Genomic DNA, 23473 nt, shown 5'->3' on the forward strand with positions numbered 1-23473 from the left:
TTAGAAGATGGGGACGGGGGGACAGGGACAGTGAGGGTAGGGTAGATGATGGGGACGGGGGACAGGGGCTGTGAGGGCAGAGTAGATTATGGGTTGGGGGACGGGGACTGTGAGGGTAGGATAGATGATGGGCACGGGGGACAGGGGCTGTGAGGGCAGAGTAGATGATGGGGACGGGGACGGGGACTGTGAGGGTAGGATAGATGATGGGGACAGGGGACGGGGACTGTGAGGGTAGGATAGATGATGGAGACGTGGGGACGGGGACTGTGAGGGCAGAGTAGATGATGGGGACGGGGGGGACGGGGGGACGGGGGCTGTGAGGGCAGAGTAGATGATGAGGACGGGGGACAGGGGCTGTGAGGGCAGAGTAGATGATGGGGACGGGGGATGGGGGATGGGGACTGTGAGGGTAGGGTAGATAATGGGGATGTGGAAGGGGACAGTGAAGGTATGGTATATGATAGGGATGGGCGGACAGGGACAGTGAGGGTAGAGTATCAAATCAAATCAAATCAAATCAAATCAAATGTATTTATATAGCCCTTCGTACATCAGCTGATATCTCAAAGTGCTGTACAGAAACCCAGCCTAAAACCACAAACAGCAAGCAATGCAGGTGTAGAAGCACGGTGGCTAGGAAAAACTCCCTAGAAAGGCCAAAACCTCAGAAGAAACCTAGAGAGGAACCAGGCTATGTGGGGTGGCCAGTCCTCTTCTGGCTGTGCCGGGTGGAGATTATAACAGAACATGGCCAAGATGTTCAAATGTTCATAAATGACCAGCATGGTCGAATAATAATAAGGCAGAACAGTTGAAACTGGAGCAGCAGCACAGTCAGGTGGAAGTTGAAACTGGAGCAGCAGCATGGCCAGGTGGACTGGGGACAGCAAGGAGTCATCATGTCAGGTAGTCCTGGGGCATGGTCCTAGGGCTCAGGTCAGTTGAAACTGGAACAGCAGCATGGCCATGGACACTGTGGCCCCATCCGAGGTCAGATGGGTGAAGATGAAGATGATGGAAACGGAGGACGGGGACTATGAGGGTAGGGTAGATGATGGGGACGGGGACTGTGAGGGTAGGGTAGATGATGGGGATGGGGGATGGGAACAGTGAGGGTAGGGTAGATGATGGGGACAGGGAGCGGGGTCTGTGAGGGTAGGGTAGATGATGAAGGTAAGGTAGGGTAGATGATGGGGACAGGGGCGGGGACAGTGAGGGTAGGGTGGATGATGGGGATGGGGGATGGGGACTGTGAGGGTAGATGATGGGGACAGGGGGCAGGGGCTGTGAGGGCAGAGTAGATGATGGGGACGGGGATGGGGGACGGGGACTGTGAGGGTAGGGTAGATGATGGGGATGGGGAATGTGAGGGTAGGGTGCATGATGCGGATGGGGGACGGAGACAGTGAGGGAGGGTAGATGATGAGGGTAGGGTCGATGATTGGGGCGGGGCTACGGGGACTGCGAGGGTAGGGTAGATGATGAGGACAGGGAACGGGGACTGAGGGTAGGGTGGATGATGGGGACGGGGACGGGGACTGTGAGGGTAGGGTAGATGATGGGGACGGGGGACAGGGACAGTGAGGTTAGGAAAGATGATGGAAACGGAGGACGGGGACTCTGAGGGTAGGGTAGATGATGGGGACGGGGACTGTGAGGGTAGGGTAGATGATGGGGATGGGGGATGGGAACAGTGAGGGTAGGGTAGATGATGGGGACGGGGAGCGGGGTCTGTGAGGGTAGGGTAGATGATGAAGGTAAGGTAGGGTAGATGATGGGGACAGGGGCGGGGACAGTGAGGGTAGGGTGGATGATGGGGATGGGGGATGGGGACTGTGAGTGTAAGGTAATTGATGGGGATGGGGGACGGGGACTGTGAGGGTAGGGTAGATGATGAAGGTAGAGTAGATGATGGGGACGGGGGACGAGGACTGCGAGTGTAGGGTAGATGATGAGGACAGGGAACGGGGACTGAGGGTATGGTGGATGATGGGGATGGGGACTGTGTGGTTAGGGTAGATGATGGGGACGGGGACTGTGAAGGTAGGGTAGATGATGGGGACAGGGACTGTGAAGGTAGGGTAGATGATGGGGACGGGGACTGTGAGGGTAGGGTAGATGATCAGGACAGGGGAACGGGGACTGAGGGTGGGGTGGATGATGGGGACGGGGACTGTGAGGGTTGGGTAGATATGGGGACGGGGACTGTGAAGGTAGGGTAGATGATGGGGACAGGGACTGTGAAGGTAGGGTAGATGATGGGGACGGGGACTGTGAGGGTAGGGTAGTTGATGGGGAAGGGGGCGGGGACTGTTAGAGTAAGGTAGATGATGGGGATGGGGGACTGGGACAGTGAGGGTAGGGTAGATGATAAGGGTAGGGTTCATGATGGGGACGAAGACTGTGAGTGTAGGGTAGATGATGGGGACGGGGGACAGGGACAGTGAGGGTAGGGTAGATAATGGGTATAGTGGAAGGGGACAGTGAGGGTAGGGTAGATGATGGGGACAGGGGGATGGGGACTGTGAGGGTAGGGTAGATGATGGAGACAGGGGGACGGGGACTGTGAGGGTAGGGTAGATGATGGGGACAGGGGATGGGGACTGTGAGGGTAGGGTAGATGATGGGGACAGGGGGACGGGGACAGTGAGGGTAGGGTAGATGATGAAGCTAAGGTAGGGTAGATGTTGGGGACGGGGGACGGGGACAGTGAGGGTAGGGTGGATGATGGGGATGGGGAATGGGGACTGTGAGGGTAAGGTAGGTGATGGGGATGGGGGACGGGGACAGTGAGGGTTGGGTAGATGATGAAGGTAGGGTAGATGATGGGGACGGGGGATGGGGACTGTGAGGGTAGGGTGGTGATGGGGACGGGGACAGTGAGGGTACGGTCGATGATGGGGATGGGGACAGTGAGGGTAGGGTGGTGATGGGGACGGGGACAGTGAGGGTAGGGTTGATGATGGGGATGGGGACAGTGAGGGTAGGGTCGATGATGGGGACGGGCGAACGGGGACTGTGAGGGTAGGGTAGATGAGGGTAGGGTTGATGATGGGGAACGGGGACTGAGACAGTGAGGTTAGCGTAGATGATGCCAAACCCTCCCTAACCCGGATGACGCTAGGCCAATTGTGCGTCGCCCCATGGACCTCATGGTCGCGGCCGGTTACGACACGGCCTGGGCGCAAACCCAGAGTCTCTGGTGGCACAGCTGGCACTGCAGTACAGCGCCCTTAACCACTACGCCACCCGGGAGGCTTGCCCACCCTGTTTCTGTCTCGGTCTCCCTGTCTTGGTCTCCCTGTCTCGGTCTCTCTGTCTGGTCTCGGTGTCTCCCTATCTTGGTCTCTCTGTCTCGGTCACCCTGTATCGGTGTCTCTGTCTCGGTCTCCCTGTCTCTGTCTCTCTGTCTCGGTCTCTCTGTCTCGGTCTCCCTGTCTTGGTCTCCCTGTCTCGTCTCGGTCTCCCTGTCTTGGTCTCCCTGTCTCTGGTCTCCCTGTCTCTGGTCTCCCTGTCTCGTCTCGGTCTCGTCTCGGTCTCCCTGTCTCTGTCTCTCTGTCTCGGTCTCCCTGTCTCAGTCTCCCTGTCTCTGTCTCTCTGTCTCGGTCTCCCTGCCTCGGTCTCTCTGTCTCGGTCTCCCTGCCTCGGTCTCCCTGTCTCTGTCTCTCTGTCTCGGTCTCCCTGTCTTGGTCTCCCTGTCTTGGTCTCCCTGTCTCGGTCTCCCTGTCTCTGTCTCTCTGTCTCGGTCTCCCTGTCTCTGTCTCTCTGTCTCGGTCTCTCTGTCTCGGTCTCCCTGTCTCTGTCTCTCTGTCTCGGTCTCTCTGTCTTGTTCTCCCTGTCTCGTCTCGGTCTCCCTGTCTCGGTCTCCCTGTCTCGGTCTCCCTGTCTCTGTCTCTCTGTCTCTGTCTCTCTGTCTCGGTCTCCCTGTCTCTGTCTCTCTGTCTCGGTCTCCCTGTCTTGGTCTCCCTGTCTCGTCTCGGTGTCTCCCTGTCTCGGTCTCCCTGTCTCGGTCTCCCTGTCTCTGTCTCTCAGTCTCTGTCTCTCTGTCTCGGTCTCTCTGTCTCGGTCTCCCTGTCTTTGTCTCTCTGTCTCGGTCTCCCTGTCTCTGTCTCTCTGTCTCCCTGTCTCTGTCTCTCTGTCTCGGTCTCCCTGTCTCGGTCTCCCTGTCTCCCTGTCTCTGTCTCGGTCTCCCTGTCTTTGTCTCTCTGTCTCGGTCTCCCTGTCTCGGTGTCTCGGTCTCTCTGTCTCGGTCTCTCTGTTTCGGTCTCTGTGTCTCAGTCTCCCTGTCTCGGTCTCTCGTGCCCGGTCCCTCTCCCCTCTCTCTTTTTCTCTCTCTTTTTCTCTCTCTTTTTCTCTCTCTTTTTCTCTCTCTCTCTCTCTCTCTCTCTCTCTCTCTCTCTCTCTCTACCACTGCAGTGAAAAAGCTTTTCAGGGTTTCTGTGAGAGTACTACTGTAGCAGTCTAATTGAAATGTTTGAGGATAAGGAGGTGTAATTTTGTGTACTCACGTCTTTGTATTAAGGTTTCTCCGTCTAATGGGAGGGTTAGTTATATTTAAGTCCTTTCTCTGCTGGAGAGGCCCTCACAATTATGTTTAGTATCCCACAAGAGACCCAGACACATACAAACTCTACCGTGGAGAGCTCCTTCTCATAGACCGAGTTGATGGTGCGTCTCTTTGAAGACTGTTTATTTTCATTCATGGTGAGTTAATGAAAGAAATACAAAGACAGATGGAGAAAGAGGAAAGAGGGGAATGGAAAACGAGAGAGGTCCCAATGTCTCATATGTTTGTGTGACGTTGTTCCCTGTCACAGCAACTGGGGAGACACTGTCAGCACAAGACTGGTTGACAGGCGGGGGCAGCTTTTACTGTGACATGCTGATAGGGCGGCTGCTTCAGATGCGACAGGGGTAGAGGGGGGTGGCTTTATATGCGACACCTCATCTGTTCCTCTGTGCCTGCAGTGCAAGGGTGCCATTAGCAACAGCCTCTCTTATGACACAAGATCAATTACAGACAGCCAGAGTGCACCGTGATCTTGTCTACGTGCCTAACAGAATGATAAGGAACTTCTCGATATGGGATTTTTTTTTTAACCAGGATTCTCTTTTTTTATACTTTTTATTTAAGAACACACAAACAAAAAATGAAAAACGGTCTGGCAGGTACATCACACATCATGCGTACAACAGATTAGTTACAGTAACATTATCTTTGAATTAGGCCATTTTCAAGTAAAAAAACAGTTTTTCCCAGTATTCCTGTACTCTCTCCTCATGTGTTTCACACATTCCATATAGTGTATTTCTATAACAATGCCTACCCATTGTGTCACGACTTGTTTTATATATAATAGACACTGTAGATATCCTTGTCTCTGAAGCTGTGGTGAAGTAGGCAGTGTTGAGTGATCGTTTGTGATACTGATATCATTTGTAATACTGATATGGTTTGTAATATGTTTTTGTGATGAAGTGTCGTGAGGGACGTCTATGTTTTGTAATGAAGTAGTAGGCGGTCTTGAGGGTCTTTGTTTCCTCAGTAGAAATACATAGTGCTGTAACTGATAGTTGTAGGATTATACTGTGTTATTATTTCTGACATAGTGCATTAGGTTATCTAGAGTGATAGGTTAGGATTATACTGTGTTATTATTTCTGACATAGTGCATTAGGTTATCTAGAGTGATATGTTAGGCCGACTTGAAGATATCTTTGTGTCCTCTGCAGTAATAATTTAACAGGAAGTCATCAGGCAATCGTAATGAATCAGTAAATTGAGCTGTCTTTCTATTCAATTGGTGAGTGTGTGTGTGTGTGTGTGTGTGTGCGTGTGTGTGTGTGTGTGTGTGTGTGTGTGTGTGTGTGTGTGTGTGTGTGTGTGTGTGTGTGTGTGTGTGTGTGTGTGATTAATTGTTGAGCGTTGAAGCATAACAAAGCTGTCTGGTTCTGGATTGATTTGGTCACAGCCGAGCGGCTCCATTGATAGGTTAATACTCCTCATCTGAGAGGAGGATGAGAGCCCAGATCCTGTGCGTGTGTGTGCCTTCGCATGTTTTTATCAATAGGGCCTGCGATTTGATGGAAGAGAAAGTGGTGTAGAATGTTGTGATCTGTTCCTGCTATGTAGCACACAGGTTCAGCAGTGTCTGAAGTTCAATTATATCCTGTCACTCTCTCTCTTCTTTCTCTCGCTCTATCTCTCTCTCACATGATGGATTTCCATCATCCTGAAGGGTGCTCCTGTGGTGTTGCCACCACTGAAATGGGGAGGGGGAGGGAGGAAGATGGGGAGGGAGAGAGGGAGTGAGCGAGTGAGAGAGATAGGGGAGAGAGTGAGAACAAGAGAGAGAGTGGGAGAGATGGGGGAGAGAGAGATGGGGGAGAGAGAGAGTGAGAGATAGCGAGAGAGCTGGAGAGAGATAGGGGTGAGGGATGGGGAGGTATGGGGAAGAGAGATCAGCGGGGAGGGAGGGAGAGAGAGATAGAGAGGGAGGGAGGAGATAAAGAGATGGGGAAGGAGGAGAGAGCGAGATGGGGAGGGAGGGAAAGATGTGCGGAGGGAGAAAGAGAGAGACATGAGGGAGTGAGGGAGAGAGATGGGAAGAGAGAGAGATGGGATGGGAAGGGAGGGAAAGATGTGCGGAGGGAGAAAGAGAGAGACACGAGGGAGTGAGGGAGAGAGAGAGATGGGATGGGAAGGGAGGGAAAGATGTGCGGAGGGAGAAAGAGAGAGACACGAGGGAGTGAGGGAGAGAGAGAGATGGGATGGGAAGGGAGGGAAAGATGTGCGGAGGGAGAAAGAGAGAGACACGAGGGAGTGATAGAGAGAGGATGATGGGGAGGAAGAGAGATAGGGAGATGGGGAGGAATGATGATGACTCCATGCTGTCCCCAGTCCACCTGGCCATGCTGCTGCTCCAGTTTCAACTTCCACCTGACTGTGCTGCTGCTCCAGTTTCAACTGTTCTGCCTTATTATTATTCGACCATGCTGGTCATTTATGAACATTTGAACATCTTGGCCATGTTCTGTTATAATCTCCACCCGGCACAGCCAGAAGAGGACTGGCCACCCCACATAGCCTGGTTCCTCTCTAGGTTTCTTCCTAGGTTTTGGCCTTTCTAGGGAGTTTTTCCTAGCCACCGTGCTTCTACACCTGCATTGCTTGCTGTTTGGGGTTTTAGGCTGGGTTTCTGTACAGCACTTTGAGATATCAGCTGATGTACGAAGGGCTATATAAATACATTTGATTTGATTTGATTTGATTTGATACTCTACCCTCACTGTCCCTGTCCGCCCATCCCTATCATCTACCATAGATGGGGGATGGAGAGAGGGAGAGATGGGAGACAGAGCGAGAGAGTTGGGGAAGGGAAAGAAAGGGTTGGGATGGAGAGAGAGAGATTTGTGAAAGAGAGAGATGGGAAGGGATTGGAGAGAGAGAGTGGGGGAGGGAGAGAAAGGTGGGGAGGGAGCTAGAGTGATGAGGGATGGAGAGGGGGAGAGTTGGGGGAGGGAGAGAGATCGATGGGATGGAGAGAGAGAGATGGGTGAAAGAGAGATGGGGGAGGGGGAGAGAGAGCGGTGGGGTGAGGGGTAAATTGAGAGGTGGGGGGTGAGGTGGAGGGAAGGGGAGAGAGAGATGGGGAAAGAGAGATGTGGAAGAAGGTAGAGAGAGAGATGGGGGAGAGATAGAGAGAGAGATGGGGAAGAAAGGATATAGAGAGATGGGAAGGGGTAATGATAGAGAATGGGAAGGTAGAGGGAGATGGGGAGAGGGAGAGAGAGAAGGAGAGAGAGAGAGGGGGAGTGGAGACAGATTGGGAGGGAGAGGGAGATGGGGAGGGAAAGAGAGAGATATGTGGAGGGAGTGAGCGAGAAAGATGGAGGAGGGAGAGAGAGAGATGGGGTGGGAAAGAGCAATGGGGAAGGGAGAGAGAGAGGTGGGAGAGGGAGAGTGAGAGATGGGGGAGGGTGAGAGATCAAGAGATGGGGAAGAAAAGATATAGAGGGAAGGGACAAGGATAGAGAATGGGAAAATTGAGAGGTGTGGGAGAGTGAGGTGGAGGGAGGGGGAAAGAGAGATGGGGAGGGAGACAGATCAAAAGATGGGGAAGCAAGGATAAAGAGAGATGGGAAGGGAAAGGGAGATGGGGAGGGAAAGAGAGAGATGTGGAGGGAGTGAGCGAGAAAGATGAGGGAGGGAGAGAGAGATGGGGTGGGATGGAGAGCAAGTTGGAGAAATGGGGAGGGGAGGAAGATACATAGATAGTTGGGGAGGAAGGGATGGAGAGATGGGGAGGGAGAGATGGGGAGGGAGGGGTAGGGGAGGGAGAGATGGGGGAAGGAGTGAGAGTGACGGTGGATGGAGAGAGGGAGAGAGAGAAAGTTGGGGAGGGAAAGAGAGGGAGAGGATGGAGAGAGAGAGAGAGATGGGTGAAAGAGAGAGATGGGAAGGAGAGAGAGAGAGAGAGAGAGAGAGAGAGAGAGAGATTGGGAGAGAGAGAGAGAGAGAGAGAGAGAGAGAGAGAGAGAGAGAGAGAGAGAGAGAGAGAGAGAGAGAGAGAGAGAGAGAGAGAGAGAGAGAGAGAGAGAGAGAGGGAGAGAGAGAGATTGGGAGGGAGAGAGAGAGATTGGGGAGAGAGAGAGAGAGAGAGAGAGAGAGAGAGAGAGAGAGAGAGAGAGAGAGAGAGAGAGAGAGAGAGAGAGAGAGAGAGAGAGAGAGAGAGAGAGAGAGAGAGAGAGAGAGAGAGAGAGAGAGAGAGAGAGAGAGAGAGAGAGAGAGAGATGGTGAGGGAAAGAGCAATGGGAAAGGGAGCGAGAGAGAGAGGTGTGAGGAGAGAAAGAGGGGTGGGGGGAGAGAAAGAGAGAGATGGGGGAAGACAGCTGGGGGTGGGAGAGATCGGGAGGGAGAGAGAGTTATGAGGGATGGAGAGAGGGAGAGATGGGGGATGAAGAGAGAGCGATGGGATGGAGAGACCTTGTCCATAGACAGTTTACAAGGTAAGGAAACCAATATCATTTTGTAATTTGGGTGATGAGGAAAGAGAGCTGGGGAGGGAGAGATGGAGAGGGATAGAGAGACCAAGATGAGGGAGGGAGAGGGAGCGGGAGAGGGAGAGACATAGAGCGAGATGGGGAGGGATGGAGAGACCTATGGACCCACATGTACGAGAGATGGAGGGGGAGATGAGAATGGAGTAACAGAGAGAGATGGGGAGGGAGAAATAGAGCTGGGGAGAGAGAGTTGATACTTTTGGACTCACTGTTAAGAGAGAGATGTAAATGGAGAGAAGGAGAGACAGAGTTGGAAAGAGAGTGGGGGTAAAGGTTTCAGGATTTCTGCCACAAATGTTAGTATGTGTAAACATTGCCATGGACACCAAGTCATGGATTGGATTAACTCCATGGGGATTGGAGCGGGAGGGCCTGGAGGTGGAACCAACAGGGCCCATTCTGGACGCCCGCGGGCAGCCAACAGGTTGTCTAGTCGGATGGACCTGTCAATAAGTTCTTAGAGGGAGAAGGTGGTGTCCCGACAAGCTAGCTCCCTGCGGATGTCCTCCCGGAGGCTACAGCAATAGTGGTCCATCAGGACCCTGTCGTTCCACCCCGCCCCAGCGGCCAAGGTCTGGAACTCTAGCGCAAAGTCCTGCGCACTCCTCGTCTCCTGACGCAGGTGAAACAGCCGTTCACCCGCCGCTCGGCCCTCCGGTGGGTGGTCGAATACGGCCCGGAACCTCTGGGTGAACTCAGGGTAGTGATCCCTCTCCGAGTCTGGGCCATTCCACACTGCGTTGGCCCACTCCAGGGTTCGACCCGTCAGAGAGGAGACGAGGACGCTCATGCTCTCCTCCCCCGAGGGAGTCGGACAAACGGTAGCCAGGTACAGCTCCAGCTGTAGTAAGAACCCCTGGGACCCAGCCGCCATTCCATCGTACTCCCTGGGGAGCGCCAGACGCGGAGCACCGGATCCGGATGTTGGAGGAAGGGTAGGTGATGCTGGCAGAAGGGGAGCTGGGGGTGAGGTAGGGAGGCCACTCCTCTCCCATCGGTCCATCCTCTCCATCATCTGGTCCATTGCCGACCCAATACGGTGGAGAATGGCCGTATGGTGGAGGATTCGCTCCTCCATAGATGGGAGAGGAGGTGCAGCTGCTCCTGCAGACTCCATTTGAATGGTGCAGGATTCTGTCACAATCGCCTGGAGTGGTGGGTGCAGAGTCAATTGCAGAGAGCAGAGGATACTGGGAAAAAACGTCTTTACTGGGATTTCCACACGAACGCCCAAAACCATAGACGATAAACAGACTAACAGAAAATAATACCACACGAACATAGGCGGACCTAACAAGGGACAGGTGCAACCAATAAGACCAAACGAACAGAAAAGGAAAAAGAGATCGGTGGCGGCTAGTAGACCGCCGAGCGCCGAGCGCCAAGCGCCGCCCGAATAGGCAGGGGAGCCACCTTCGTCGTGACAATACATCTTGTGTCTGAGCCGTTGAATTGTGACTCCACTTTGTCCCTGTACCGGCATTTTGCTTGTTTGATTGCCTTGCGGAGGGAATATCTACAATGTTTATATTCAGCCAATTCCCAGACCTCTTTTCATGGTTAAATGCAGTGGTTCGTGCTTTCAGTTTTGCTTAAAATCTGCCATCCATCCACAGTTTCTGGTTAAGGTAGGATTTAATAGTTACAGTGCGGTACAACATCTCCAATGCACTTCTTTATAAACTCACTCACCGAGTCAGCGTATAGGTCGATGTTGTTCTCTGAGGCTGACTGGAAAATATTCCAGTCCGTGTGATCAGAACATTCTTGAAGTGTGGATTCCGATTGGTCAGACCAGCATTGAATGGTTTTAGTCAAATCAAATCAAATCAAATCAAATTTTATTTGTCACATACACATGGTTAGCAGATGTTAATGCGAGTGTAGCGAAATGCTTGTGCTTCTAGTTCCGACAATGCAGTAATAACGAACAAGTAATCTAACTAACAATTCCAAAAAAACTACTGTCTTATACACAGTGTAAGGGGATAAAGAATATGTACATAAGGATATATGAATGAGTGATGGTACAGAGCAGCATAGGCAAGATACAGTAGATGATATCGAGTACAGTATATACATATGAGATGAGTATGTAAACCAAGTGGCATAGTTAAAGTGGCTAGTGATACATGTATTACATAAGGATGCAGTCGATGATATAGAGTACAGTATCTACGTATGCATATGAGATGAATAATGTAGGGTAAGTAACATTATATAAGGTAGCATTGTTTAAAGTGGCTAGTGATATATTTACATCATTTCCCATCAATTCCCATGATTAAAGTGGCTGGAGTAGAGTCAGTGTCATTGACAGTGTGTTGGCAGTAGCCACTCAATGTTAGTGGTGGCTGTTTAACAGTCTGATGGCCTTGAGATAGAAGCTGTTTTTCAGTCTCTCGGTCCCAGCTTTGATGCACCTGTACTGACCTCGCCTTCTGGATGACAGCGGGGTGAACAGGCAGTGGCTCGGGTGGTTGATGTCCTTGATGATCTTTATGGCCTTCCTGTAGCATCGGGTGGTGTAGGTGTCCTGGAGGGCAGGTAGTTTGCCCCCGGTGATGCGTTGTGCAGACCTCACTACCCTCTGGAGAGCCTTACGGTTGAGGGCGGTGCAGTTGCCATACCAGGCGGTGATACAGCCCGCCAGGATGCTCTCGATTGTGCATCTGTAGAAGTTTGTGAGTGCTTTTGGTGACAAGCCGAATTTCTTCAGCCTCCTGAGGTTGAAGAGGCGCTGCTGCGCCTTCCTCACGATGCTGTCTGTGTGAGTGGACCAATTCAGTTTGTCTGTGATGAGTATGCCGAGGAACTTAAAACTTGCTACCCTCTCCACTACTGTCCCATCGATGTGGATGGGGGTGTTCCCTCTGCTGTTTCCTGAAGTCCACAATCATCTCCTTAGTTTTGTTGACGTTGAGTGTGAGGTTATTTTCCTGACACCACACTCCGAGGGCCCTCACCTCCTCCCTGTAGGCCGTCTCGTCGTTGTTGGTAATCAAGCCTACCACTGTTGTGTCGTCCGCAAACTTGATGATTGAGTTGGAGGCGTGCGTGGCCACGCAGTCGTGGGTGAACAGGGAGTACAGGAGAGGGCTCAGAACGCACCCTTGTGGGGCCCCAGTGTTGAGGATCAGCGGGGAGGAGATGTTGTTGCCTACCCTCACCACCTGGGGGCGGCCCGTCAGGAAGTCCAGTACCCAGTTGCACAGGACGGGGTCGAGACCCAGGGTCTCGAGCTTGATGACGAGCTTGGAGGGTACTATGGTGTTGAATGCCGAGCTGTAGTCGATGAACAGCATTCTCACATAGGTATTCCTCTTGTCCAGATGGGTTAGGGCAGTGTGCAGTGTGGTTGAGATTGCATCGTCTGTGGACCTATTTGGGCGGTAAGCAAATTGGAGTGGGTCAAGGGTGTCAGGTAGGGTGGAGGTGATATGGTCCTTGACTAGTCTCTCAAAGCACTTCATGATGACGGATGTGAGTGCTGCGGGCGGTAGTCGTTTAGCTCAGTTACCTTAGCTTTCTTGGGAACAGGAACAATGGTGGCCCTCTTGAAGCATGTGGGAACAGCAGACTGGTATAGGGATTGGTTGAATATGTCCGTAAACACACCGGCCAGCTGGTCTGCGCATGCTCTGAGGGCGCGGCTGGGGATGCCGTCTGGGCCTGCAGCCTTGCGAGGGTTAACACGTTTAAATGTCTTACTCACTTCGGCTGCAGTGAAGGAGAGACCGCATGTTTTCGTTGCAGGCCGTGTCAGTGGCACTGTATTGTCCTCAAAGCGGGCAAAGTCACTGGTACATCTTGTTTGAGTTTCTGCCTATTAGACAGTAGGAGCAAGATGGCGTCGTGGTCGGATTTGCATTACGAAAGTTAGAGTAGCAATGATTGAGTGTATTACCCCTGTGCATAGTGCAATCAATATGCTGATTGAAATTCCTTGTCCATAGACTGCTTACAGGGTAATGAAACCAATGGAATTTTGTAATTTCGGAGAACTATCCCTTAAAATGTGTGTTTTCTGTGGTTTTTACATTTGAGTAATTTAGCAGACACTCTTATGCAGAGCGACTTCCAGTAGTAAGTGCATACATTTTCATATTTGTTAGTACTGTTCCCCCGTGGGAATTGAACCCACAACCCTGGTGTTGCAAGTGCCATGCTCTACCAACTAATAACCCCCAGGAAGTTTGATGTGGTGCCAGCCTGTGACTCAGAATCTCCTGCTGCAGTGACCTCTGACCTCATTAACCATAGTAACCTCACCCTAAGGGGAGGGGCACCAGGACCTCTCTCACCTTTGTAAGTTGTGCCTGCACACCATGTGACTGCAGTGAGCTCCTTGATTTGTAAAGGAGATGGGATTGATGTTTTTGTGTGTCTCTGTGTGTACTGACTGACGCCTGCCGTATGGAGGCGGAAATTGGTCACATGTACAAGGGGATCGCTGGTCCCTTCAGCATCACTCGACACTCCCCTTAGCCATGTGTGTGTCGCTTCCTGTCTTCCATTGAACCAGAAACCATTCTCGCTGATGTGGGCTCTGGGAACGGAAACTACCTGGGCATCAACCCTGAAGTGATTGAGGTAAGGTGGTCTGTGAGGGTAGTTTATAAATACTAACATCTTTAAACACTATCAATGGAGAAGAGCGAGTTCTGTTTATTGACCCTGCGGCTCTCTCTCTTCTCTCAACTCAATTAGCCTACCATACAAGCTTTTCACAGACTCTCTTTTTTGCTAAATGTTCTCAGCTTTGCGAACCCTGATGAAGGCAATATACAGTAATAAACGCTACGCTATTTTTGTGAAAATGGATTAGGATACCTGCAGATACTCTTCTCCACCTCAGCCATTCTTATAGTGATAACTTCACGACTTTGAATTGAATGTGAATGTTGACCTTTGTGTGTCTGTCTCTGTGTATGAGCAAGAGTGAATGTACATTTTGGTGTGTGTGTGTGTGTGTGTGTGTGTGTGTGTGTGTGTGTGTGTGTGTGTGTGTGTGTGTGTGTGTGTGTGTGTGTGTGTGTGTGTGTGTGTGTGTGTGTGTGTGTGTGTGTGTTTGTGTGTTTGCACTTGCGCATGATGAAAGAGACTATATGAAATTCTCCTCCAGCCCTGCCCCAGATCCCTCCTTATAGGCTAGAGCGAATGACTCATAGAGCTTAATTACATTTCTCCCCTGAACAAGAGTTTTATTGAAAAGATTATTACTGCTATCAATTTCCCTCGCTCTCTCCTCTCCTACTCTGCTGTGAGTTATTGTGGCTCGCTAATCTGACTGTAATTTGTCCACTGCTGGTTTTCATTATGTGGAGTAAATTGGATGGCTTTGATAAGGATGAAAATGTCTTCATGAATCTCTCGATGAGGCTTGTGTACAGGCAGGCCAGTAATGGGGAGCTTTATAATCAGTAGTTGTGTCCTTTCCTTTCATTATTTAATCTGAAAACTGTGGAAAAGGAGAAATTACTCCCAGCCATATTCCCAGCCCTACCCCAAGCTCTACTCCCAGCCCTACTCCCAGCCCCAGCCTTATTCCCAGCCCTACTCCCAGCTCTACCCCAAGCTCTACCCTCAGCCCTGCTCCCAGCCCCAGCCTTGCTCCCAGCCCTGCCCCCAGCCCTGCTCCCAGCCCCACTCCCAGCCCTAACCCAGCCCTACCCCAGCCCTGCTCCCAGCCCTACCCCAGCCCTACCCCAGCCCTGCTCCCAGCCCTAACCCAGCCCTACCCCAGCCCTGCTCCCAGCCCCGCTCCCAGCCCTAACCCAGCCCTACCCCAGCCTTGCTCCCAGCCTTACCCCCAGCCCTACCCCAGGCCCCAGCCCTAACCCAGCCTTACTCCCAGCCCTACCCCCAGCCCTACCCCCAGCCCCAGCCCCGCTCCCAGCCTTACCTCCAGCCCCGCTCCCAGCCCTCCTCCCAGCCTTACCTCCAGCCCTGCACCCAGCCTTACCTCCAGCCCTGCTCCCAGCCCCGCTCCCAGCCCTGCTCCCAGCCTTACCTCCAGCCCTGCTCCCAGCCTTACCTCCAGCCCTGCTCCCAGCCCTGCTCCCAGCCTTATCTCCAGCCCTGCTCCCAGCCTTACCTCCAGCCCTGCTCCCAGCCCTGCTCCCAGCCTTACCTCCAGCCCTGCTCCCAGCCCTAACCCAGCCCTACCCCAGCCCTGCTCCCAGCCCTAACCCAGCCCTACCCCAGCCCTGCTCCCAGCCCCGCTCCCAGCCCTAACCCAGCCCTACCCCAGCCCTGCTCCCAGCCCTAACCCAGCCCTACCCCAGCCCTGCTCCCAGCCCTAACCCAGCCCTACCCCAGCCCTGCTCCCAGCCCCGCTCCCAGCCCTAACCCAGCCCCGCTCCCAGCCTTACTCCCAGCCCTGCTCCGAGCATTACCCTTCACCCAACCCCCAGCCCTTCCCCCAACCTTGCTCCCAGTTCCAGCCCTACCCCCAGCCCCGCACCCAGCCCCGTGTTTCACCGCTACTACCATGTGTTCCAGAAGGGGGAGCTAGAGCTGTTGTATTCAGCACATGTGACATATCAAAATGTGATTTGATTAGAGGAGCTCTGTGTCAGGTTTAGAAGGGTGCACATACAGAGCAGCTACCATGACCAGGTGTGTCAAATTGGGGAAGACTGGAGACAGGTAAACAAACAGTATCAAGATTTGAATGAATTAGTTCCCTAAACTGAAAAACATTGAATTCGGAAATAAATTTGCTTTTCACCTCATCAGATAAAGGCAAGACAATTATACGAGGCAATGATGTGTTTTATTGTCTCTGATTATTGTAAATAATAAAGATTGAAAAACATAATGCCCTTCAAATTAATGAGGAAAGTGTCTGTTTGATTTCCTTCACTCCAAATGTATTGTATTTAGTTTTAAGTGTTAGAAAAAGCCCCAGGATGTTGAATGGAAATGGTAACCTTGAAATACACTACATGACCAAAAGTATGTGGACATCTCATTCCAAAATCAATGTCATTAATATGGAGTTGGTCCCCCTTTGCTGCTTGGGAAGGCTTTCCACTAGATGCTGGAACAGACTTGCTTCCATTCAGCCACAAGAGCATTAGTTCAGGCACTGATGTTGGTCGATTAGGCCTGGCTCGCAGTCGGCGTTCCAATTCATCCCAAAGATTTTGGATGGGGTTGAGGTGACGACAAACTATTTCTGTATGGACCTCACTTTGTGCATGGGGGCATTGTCATGCTGAAACAGGAAAGGTCCTTCCCCAAACTGTTGCCACAAAGTTGGAAGCACAGAATTGTCTAGAATGTCATTGTATACTGTTGCATTAAGATTTCCCTTCACTGGTACTAAGGGGCTTAGCCCGAACCATGAAAAACAGCCCCAGAACATTATTCCTCCTCCACCAAACTTTACAGTTGGCACTATTCATTCGGGCAGGTAGCGTTCTCCTGGCATCTGCAAAACCCAGATTCGTTCGACGGACTGCCAGATGGTGAAGTGTGATTCATCACTCCAGAGAACGCGTTTCCACTACTCCAGAGTCCAATGTCAGCAAGCTTGACACCTCTCCAGCCGACGCTTGGCATGGGGCATTGTGATCTTAGGCTTGTGTGCTGCTGCTCATCCATGGAAACGCATTTTATGAAGCCCTCGACGAACAGTTCTTATCCTGAGGTTGATTCTAGAGGCAGTTTGGAACTCGGTAGTGAGTGTTGCAACAGAGGACAGACGATTTTTATGCACTACACGCTTCAGCACTCTGCGGCCCCGTTCTGTGTGCTTGTGAGGCCTATCACTTTGCGACTGAGCCGTTGTTGCTCCTAGATGTTCCCACTTCACAATATCAGCTGTTACAGTTGACAGCTCTAGCAGGGCAGAAATTTGGCGAACTGACTTGTTGGAAAGGTGGTATGCTATGAGGGTGCCACGTTGAAAGTCACTGAACGCTTCAGTAAGGCCATTTTACTACCAATGTTTGTCTTTGGAGATTGCATGGCTGTGTGCTCGATTTTACACACCTGTCAGCAACGGTTGTGGCTGAAATAGCCGAATCCACTCATTTGAAGGGGTATAGGGTATTTGTGTCTTTGAAGACTTTGGTGTTATGGAAACTTTCGTTTTGGGGTAAACTATTCCTTAAGTACCCTTCATTGCCAAGCTAAGTCACTGTAAGTTCTGGTATTTTTAGTGCAGTGTGTTGGTCTGCTGCTGCCGCCATTGCTTCCCAATGCCAGACTAATTCATCTCAATGAGGGCGGTACCAGACAATCATAGAGAGAGGGGCCCCAAATGTCCAGCTCATCAAAAACTGTATGCTCCTCTTTCTCCTCTCTGTCTCTCTCTTGCTCGCTCCCCTCCATACCTGCTACTGCATGTTCCCTGAGCAGCCTGAGTATCAATATTCAGGACCACATTTGTGCTGTCAGGGAATCTGGCTCTCTGTAGACAGCACCTGAAATGGACATACACACCCAACACACACACTCACACACACCAATCATAATGAGATAAGGTCCAACAGACGAGTTAAATAGCTGAATGGATCTCGGGGTAATGGGCTCTTGTTCGTGGCAGTGACGGTATCTCAAAGCAGCCCCGTGATAATTGAGAAATGGCTCCCGGTAAATTACCTCTGCGACTGTCTGAGTCCACCGGGACTGAAAAAACAGTTATGAAGTTAAAAGGAGGAGGAGGCTGGAGTCTACCGTACCTGGTGTTTTATCTGGCTATTGATTGTTGTGCTGCTGTTGTTGTCTGCCTCCGATAGGCACTTGACATTTTCAGAAAATTAAAGGTGGTTAGATGTCTGCCTGCCCACAGTGTATTGATCAAACGGATAGTGACATCAAGACAACATCATTGCAATGCATTCCTATTCATTATAGGCCATTTTGAATTCCTTATTATGGTAAACATCTTGGCCTTGTCATAGGCAGGCCTATACTGTATAATCCCTTTCCCTTTAGCCTACCCAGCATAACACACTGGAGCCACCACAGAACGAGAATGTAATTTTAATTATATGAGAGCTACACTATATCCCTTCTCTCAAGTAGTGTTCTGCAGACACAGTGAGATTGAGAACAGAGAAAAAGTTAAATAAAGGCCTAAGGGGGGATTGAACCTTGCAGTTATGGGATGAGTGCACTGCCCTACTACCTGTACAATCATTTTCCAGGTAATCCAGGTTGGTTTTTATATCGGTTTGTTCACACGTTCACAAAATACAACTGTATTTCTATCTATTTTAAAAAAAATGTTTTATTTGTTTGTACGATCCAATGCAGTGGACTACATTAACCAGAAACAATGTATTTTCAGGGGTCGTAAATATTTTTGCGACAGTTGATGGAAGCACATTTAACGGCAGTGTTATGGCGACGCACGGAGGCAGTTTTGAAAGTGTTAACAGCATCGAAGTCCGAAAAGAATACAAACGTAAAGCCAGGGAGGAGGTTATTCAGAAGGTATATATGTGTGCTTTATAATTAGATACTAGTCGACATGCGCAATGTAAGATACGTTGATATAACGCCAGTACAAAAGCCAAGTGTATGGCTGCAACAACTAGTTGAATGCTAACAAAAAGCTAGCCTGAAGGTCTGCCATACGACTTAGTGAGCTAGGTTTGTGATGCATTTTCTACAATATTTGCAATTGGTACATATACGTATGTTCAATACAATACAGTGATAATAAGTCGTTTGAATAATGCTATTACATACTAGCTAGTACAGCATATATGTGTAGCTAGCTAGCTATCTTAGCCTGTTCGCTAGCAAACACCAAAACAGTGAGAGGAAGTCACATGGTCCTTGCTAGTAGGGATCATTGGGACGTCTCCCCACCCCACACACTGAAGTTGAACATTAAAATGGGTTAGGGACTTCCGAAAGAATCCGGATAGCACGAACCAGAGTCACATGGCTGGCTGGCTAGCTACTGTACCTATTTCGTCTTAGCTAAGCTAACTATCCTTTAAACGTGTGTTAGAACTATACAGTCGAACACTGCTGACTGAAGTATTTGTAAAAACTAGTTAACATTACTTGCATTCATTTTCAATTCCTTCCCAAGTACATTAACTTGTTTACATGTGGCTTTGCTACAGTACAATGCTGTTATTCTCTCTGGTGGTCAGTCAGGTGTGATGTGAATATGGCAAACACTAGGTGGCGAGGTTGTACATAACAGAGCTGGTGCATGCCTCTTTCTGCCTCTGTCTACCCACCTCAGGTGATCAAATCAAATGTTATTGGTCACATATGTAACCGATGTGAAATGGCTAGCGTTTCAATCGGTGACGTCACTCGCTCTGAGACCTTGAAGTAGTTGTTCCCCTTGCTCTGCTTCGAAGGTGGCTGTTGTCGATGTGTGCAGAGGGTCCCTGGTAAGAGACCAGGAAGGGTGAGGAGAGGGACGTAAACTATACTGTTACACATACACATATTTAGCAGATGTTATTGCTGGTGTAGTGAAATGCTTGTTCCTAGCTCCAACAGTGCAGTAATATCTAACAATTCACAACACTACACACAAATCTAAAAGTAAAATAATGGAATTAAGAAATATATAAATATTAGGACGAGCAATGTCAGAGTGACATTGACTAAAATATAGTAGATTAGAATACAGTATATACATATAAGATGAGTAAAGCAGTATGTTAACTTTATTAAAGTGTCTAGTGTTACATTATTAAAGTGGCCAGTGATTCAAAGTATATGTATATGGGGTAGCAGCCTCTAAGGTGCAGGGTTGGGTAACCGGGTGGTAGTCGGTTAGTGATGGTTATTTAACAGTCTGGTGGCCTTGAGATAAGCTGTGTTTGTCTCTCTGTCCCAGCTTTGATGCACCTGTACTGACCTCATCTTCTGGATGGTAGTGGGGTGAACAGGTCATGGCTTGGGTGGTTGTTGTCCTTGATGAGCTTTTTGGCCTTCCTGTGACATCGAGTGTTATAGGTGTCCTGGAGGGCAGGCAGTGTGCCCCCGGTGATGCGTTTGGCAGACCGCACCACCCTCTGGAGAGCCCTGTGGTTGCGGGCGGTGCAGTTGCCCTACCAGGCTGTGATCCAGCCCAACAGGATGCTCTCAATTGTGCGTAAAGGTTTGTGAGGGTCTTAGAGCCAAGCCAAATTTCTTTAGCCTCCTGAGGTTGAAGAGGTGCTGTTGCACCTTTATCACCACACTGTATTTGTTACTTTTATTATTATTTCGCTGTTGTATTTAGCGCATGTGACAAGTACAATTTGATTTGGTTTGTCTGTGTGGGTGAATCATTTCAGATCGTCAGTGATGTGTAGGCCGAGGAACATCAAGCTTTCCACCTTCTCCACTGCGGTCCCAGCAAAGTGGATAGGGGCGTGCTCGCTCTGCTATTTGCTGAAGTCCACGATCAGCTCCTTCATTTTGTATGGTGTAAGGTGTTAAGATCACTTTTACAATAGATTACTAGGGAGAAATACAGAGCAAATGACGCTGTGCTCTCTGAGGACAGGAAGGAAATGACAAGGCGGGTGGAGGCTTGCATCAATGGAAGCAGATTGTTATTGTTTACAGTGGTGTGATTGATCGAGGCGCGCCATAGTGTGTGTGCAAATATGAGGTGTCGTCAGTCAGGTACTGGCGTCTGAAGGGGATGGCAGGACAAACACTGCTGCAGGGAGATAAGGGCTGTGACGCAACCACTCCGGATTCATTTTAACATGGTTAAATTCCTGTTTCAGAACACACATACAATCACTTAACACCATACATATGCATGTCATGCACACAAAAACATCAACACAGAGTAGTGGGGTCCATGTTATCTCCTGAGCAGCTGTGTTGACTATATAAACACAGTATGGGGTGTTTGTGAAATGGTGACACACCTGAACTCTCTCCATTTATTTCTCTTTCTCACCTCATCTCTCCCTTCTTCCTCCCCCTCTCTCACTTAATCTCCCCCCTCCCTTCCTCAGGCTAAGCAGCAGTATGAGAAGGAGGAGAAAAGGAAGGAGCTGAAGAGACAGCGAGGAGAGGACACCTGGATGCTCCCTGAAGTTGACCTCCGACTGCAGCAGCTAGAACAGGTCAGCAGGTCGTTGCATTGGTAACCCCATGACCTTTTAAGGAGGTAGCTCGTGTGACCTCCCTATCCTCTGCATGGCCTAGTAGTATGGTTGACCCCGAGGTCAATATTTGGTTGTCATCCAGTGACAGTAGACCTAGAGCTGAGCTGTTTTTCATACCGTCATCTTTTTTGTAGCTCTAGCTTATTGATGTTTCCAAACCCTTTATCCTATCTATCACGTCTTCATACTGATCACTTCGTTTTGCATATTTTAATCAGGCCCACTCATTTCTGTCACCTTCAGGAGGTTTCAGGCAAGAAGAAGAAAGAGAAAAAGGCCAAGAAGATTAAGAAGAAGAAGAGGAAGAAGGAGAAGAAGAGAGCTGAAGGAGGAGATGGGTCCAGCTCAGAGGTAAGTGTCATTGGACTGGCATATCTTTGTATTGCACCCCCTCCTTTCCTTTCACCTTTGTTTTCCTCTCACATCTCACATTCCCTTTCATTCTGATTCCCTCTCTTGGGCTTCCTGTCCTCTGTCCTGAACATACAGTGCCTTCAGCAAGTATTCACACCCCTTGACTTTTTCCACATTTTGTTACAGCCTGAATTTAAAATTGATTAAATTGTGATTTAAAAAACAACAATAATAATAATACTTATATCACTGGCCTATACACAATACCTCGTAATGTCAAAGCTGAATAATGTTTACAAATTAATACAAAATTGGGAAGCTGAAATGTCTCAAGTCAATGAATATTCAACCCCTTTCTTATGGCAAGTCTAAATAAGTTCAGGAGTGAACATTTGCTTAATAATTTTCATGGATTCACTTTGTGTGCAATAATAGTGTTTAATGTGATTTTTGTTTAATGACTACCTCTTTTCTATACCTCACACATACAATTATCTATAAGGTCCCTCAGTCAAGCAGTGAATTTCAAACACAAAGACCAGGTAGGTTTCCAATGCCTCACAAAGAAGGGCACCTATTGGTAGATGGGTAAAGTAAAACAAAAGCAGACATTGAAAATCCCTTTGAACATGGTGAAGTTATTAATTATACTTTGGATGGTGTATTGATACACTCAGTCACTACAAAGATACAGGCGTCTTTCCTAACTCAGTTGCCGTAGAGGAAGGAAACCGCTCGAGGATTTCACCATAAGGCCAATGGTTACTTTAAAACAGTTATAGAGTTTAATGTCTGTGATAGGATAAAACTGAGGATGGATCAACAATATTGTAGTTACTCCTCAATACTAACCCAATTGACAGAGTGCAAAGGAAGCCTGTGCAGAATACAACTATTCCAAAACAATTCACTTTTTGTCCTGAATTCAAAGTTCTATTTGGGGAAAATCCAATACAGCGCTTTACTGATTACCACTCTCCATATTTTCAAGCGTAGTGGTGGCTGCATCATGTTATGGGTATGCTTGTAGTTGTTAAGGACTGGGAAGTTTTCAGGATAAAATTAAACTGAATGGCACTAAGCATAGGCAACATTATAGAGGAAAACCTGGTTGTCTGCTTACCACCAGATACTGGGAGATTAATTCCCTTTTCAGCAGGACAGTAACCTAAAACACAATACCAAATCTATACTGGATGGCTTACCAAGAAGACCGTGAATGTTCCTGATTGGCCAAGTTAGTTTGGACTCAAATCTACTTGAAAATCAATGACAAGATCTGAAAATGATTAACGACCATTTGACAGAGCTTGAAGAATAATGGGCAAACATTTTACAATCCAGCTGTGTTAAGCTCTTAGACTTACCCAGAAAGACTCACAGCTGTAATCACTGCCAAAGGTGCTGCTTTTTCTTATTCTTTTTATTTTATCCAATTGTCCCATCGCTGCAACTCCCTTATGGGCTCGGGAGAGGTGAAGGTCTAGAGCCGTGCCTCCTCCGAAACACAACCCAACCAAGCTGCACTGCTTCTTGACACAATGCCCACTTAACCCGGAAGCCAGCCACAATTTTCAATACTTTTGTGAACATTTTAAATGTTTCATTATGGGTTTTTGTAAGGCTTGATCCTAGGCCCCATGCTCAATTTACATCAACAACCAAGCTCAGGCAGTAGGAAGCTCTCCTATCCATGTATATGCAGATGATACAGTCTCATACTCAGCTGGCCCCTCCCTGGATTTTGTGTTAAATGCTCTACAACAAAGCTTTCTTAGTGTCCAACAAGCTTTCTCTACCCTTAACCTTGTTCTGAACACATCCAAAACAAAGGTCATGTGGTTTGGTAAGAAGAATGCCCCTCCCCACAGGTGTGATTACTACCTCTGAGGGTTTAGAGCTTGAGGTAGTCACCTCATACAAATACTTGGGAGTATGGCTAAACGGTACAC

General features: G+C 49.3%; 2 protein-coding genes across 2 annotated transcripts in view; one reads left to right on the plus strand and one right to left on the minus strand.

The window, feature by feature from the left end:
* Positions 1–10090, minus strand: LOC121838974 (proline-rich protein 36-like). Its single transcript, XM_042294965.1, has 6 exons — positions 9750–10090; positions 2893–3019; positions 1623–2750; positions 1335–1541; positions 1072–1252; positions 1–404 (listed from the first exon to the last, which is right to left on the minus strand). Exons 1-6 carry the CDS (start codon positions 10088–10090, stop codon positions 1–3), a joined length of 2388 nt encoding a protein of 795 aa, XP_042150899.1.
* Positions 10091–18388: 8298 nt separating this feature from the next.
* cwf19l2 (CWF19 like cell cycle control factor 2) overlaps positions 18389–23473 on the plus strand; it is a 36082-nt gene continuing 30997 nt past the window's right edge. Inside the window, exons 1-3 of the mRNA XM_042294966.1 lie at positions 18389–18516; positions 21015–21125; positions 21411–21518. Of these exons, the coding sequence (XP_042150900.1) occupies positions 18424–18516; positions 21015–21125; positions 21411–21518 (312 nt within the window). The 5' untranslated portion in view covers positions 18389–18423. The remainder of the gene's footprint in view (positions 18517–21014; positions 21126–21410; positions 21519–23473) is intronic.

This window comes from Oncorhynchus tshawytscha, linkage group LG13 (assembly GCF_018296145.1).
Source record: "Oncorhynchus tshawytscha isolate Ot180627B linkage group LG13, Otsh_v2.0, whole genome shotgun sequence".
Taxonomy (NCBI): Eukaryota; Metazoa; Chordata; class Actinopteri; order Salmoniformes; family Salmonidae; genus Oncorhynchus; species Oncorhynchus tshawytscha.

Bases quoted from the DNA above. Each gene is read 5' to 3' on its own strand.
- LOC121838974 (XM_042294965.1), bottom strand. From the start codon at position 10,090: ATGGACCAGATGATGGAGAGGATGGACCGATGGGAGAGGAGTGGCCTC. The intron at 2,751-2,892 runs GTACCCTCACTG...TTACCCTCACAG, and splicing joins CCCCATCCCCATCATCGACC to TCCCCATTCCCCATCCCCAT. The intron at 405-1,071 runs GTCCCCGTCCCC...CTACCCTCACAG, and splicing joins TCATCTACCCTACCCTCACA to TCCCCATCCCCCATCCCCCG.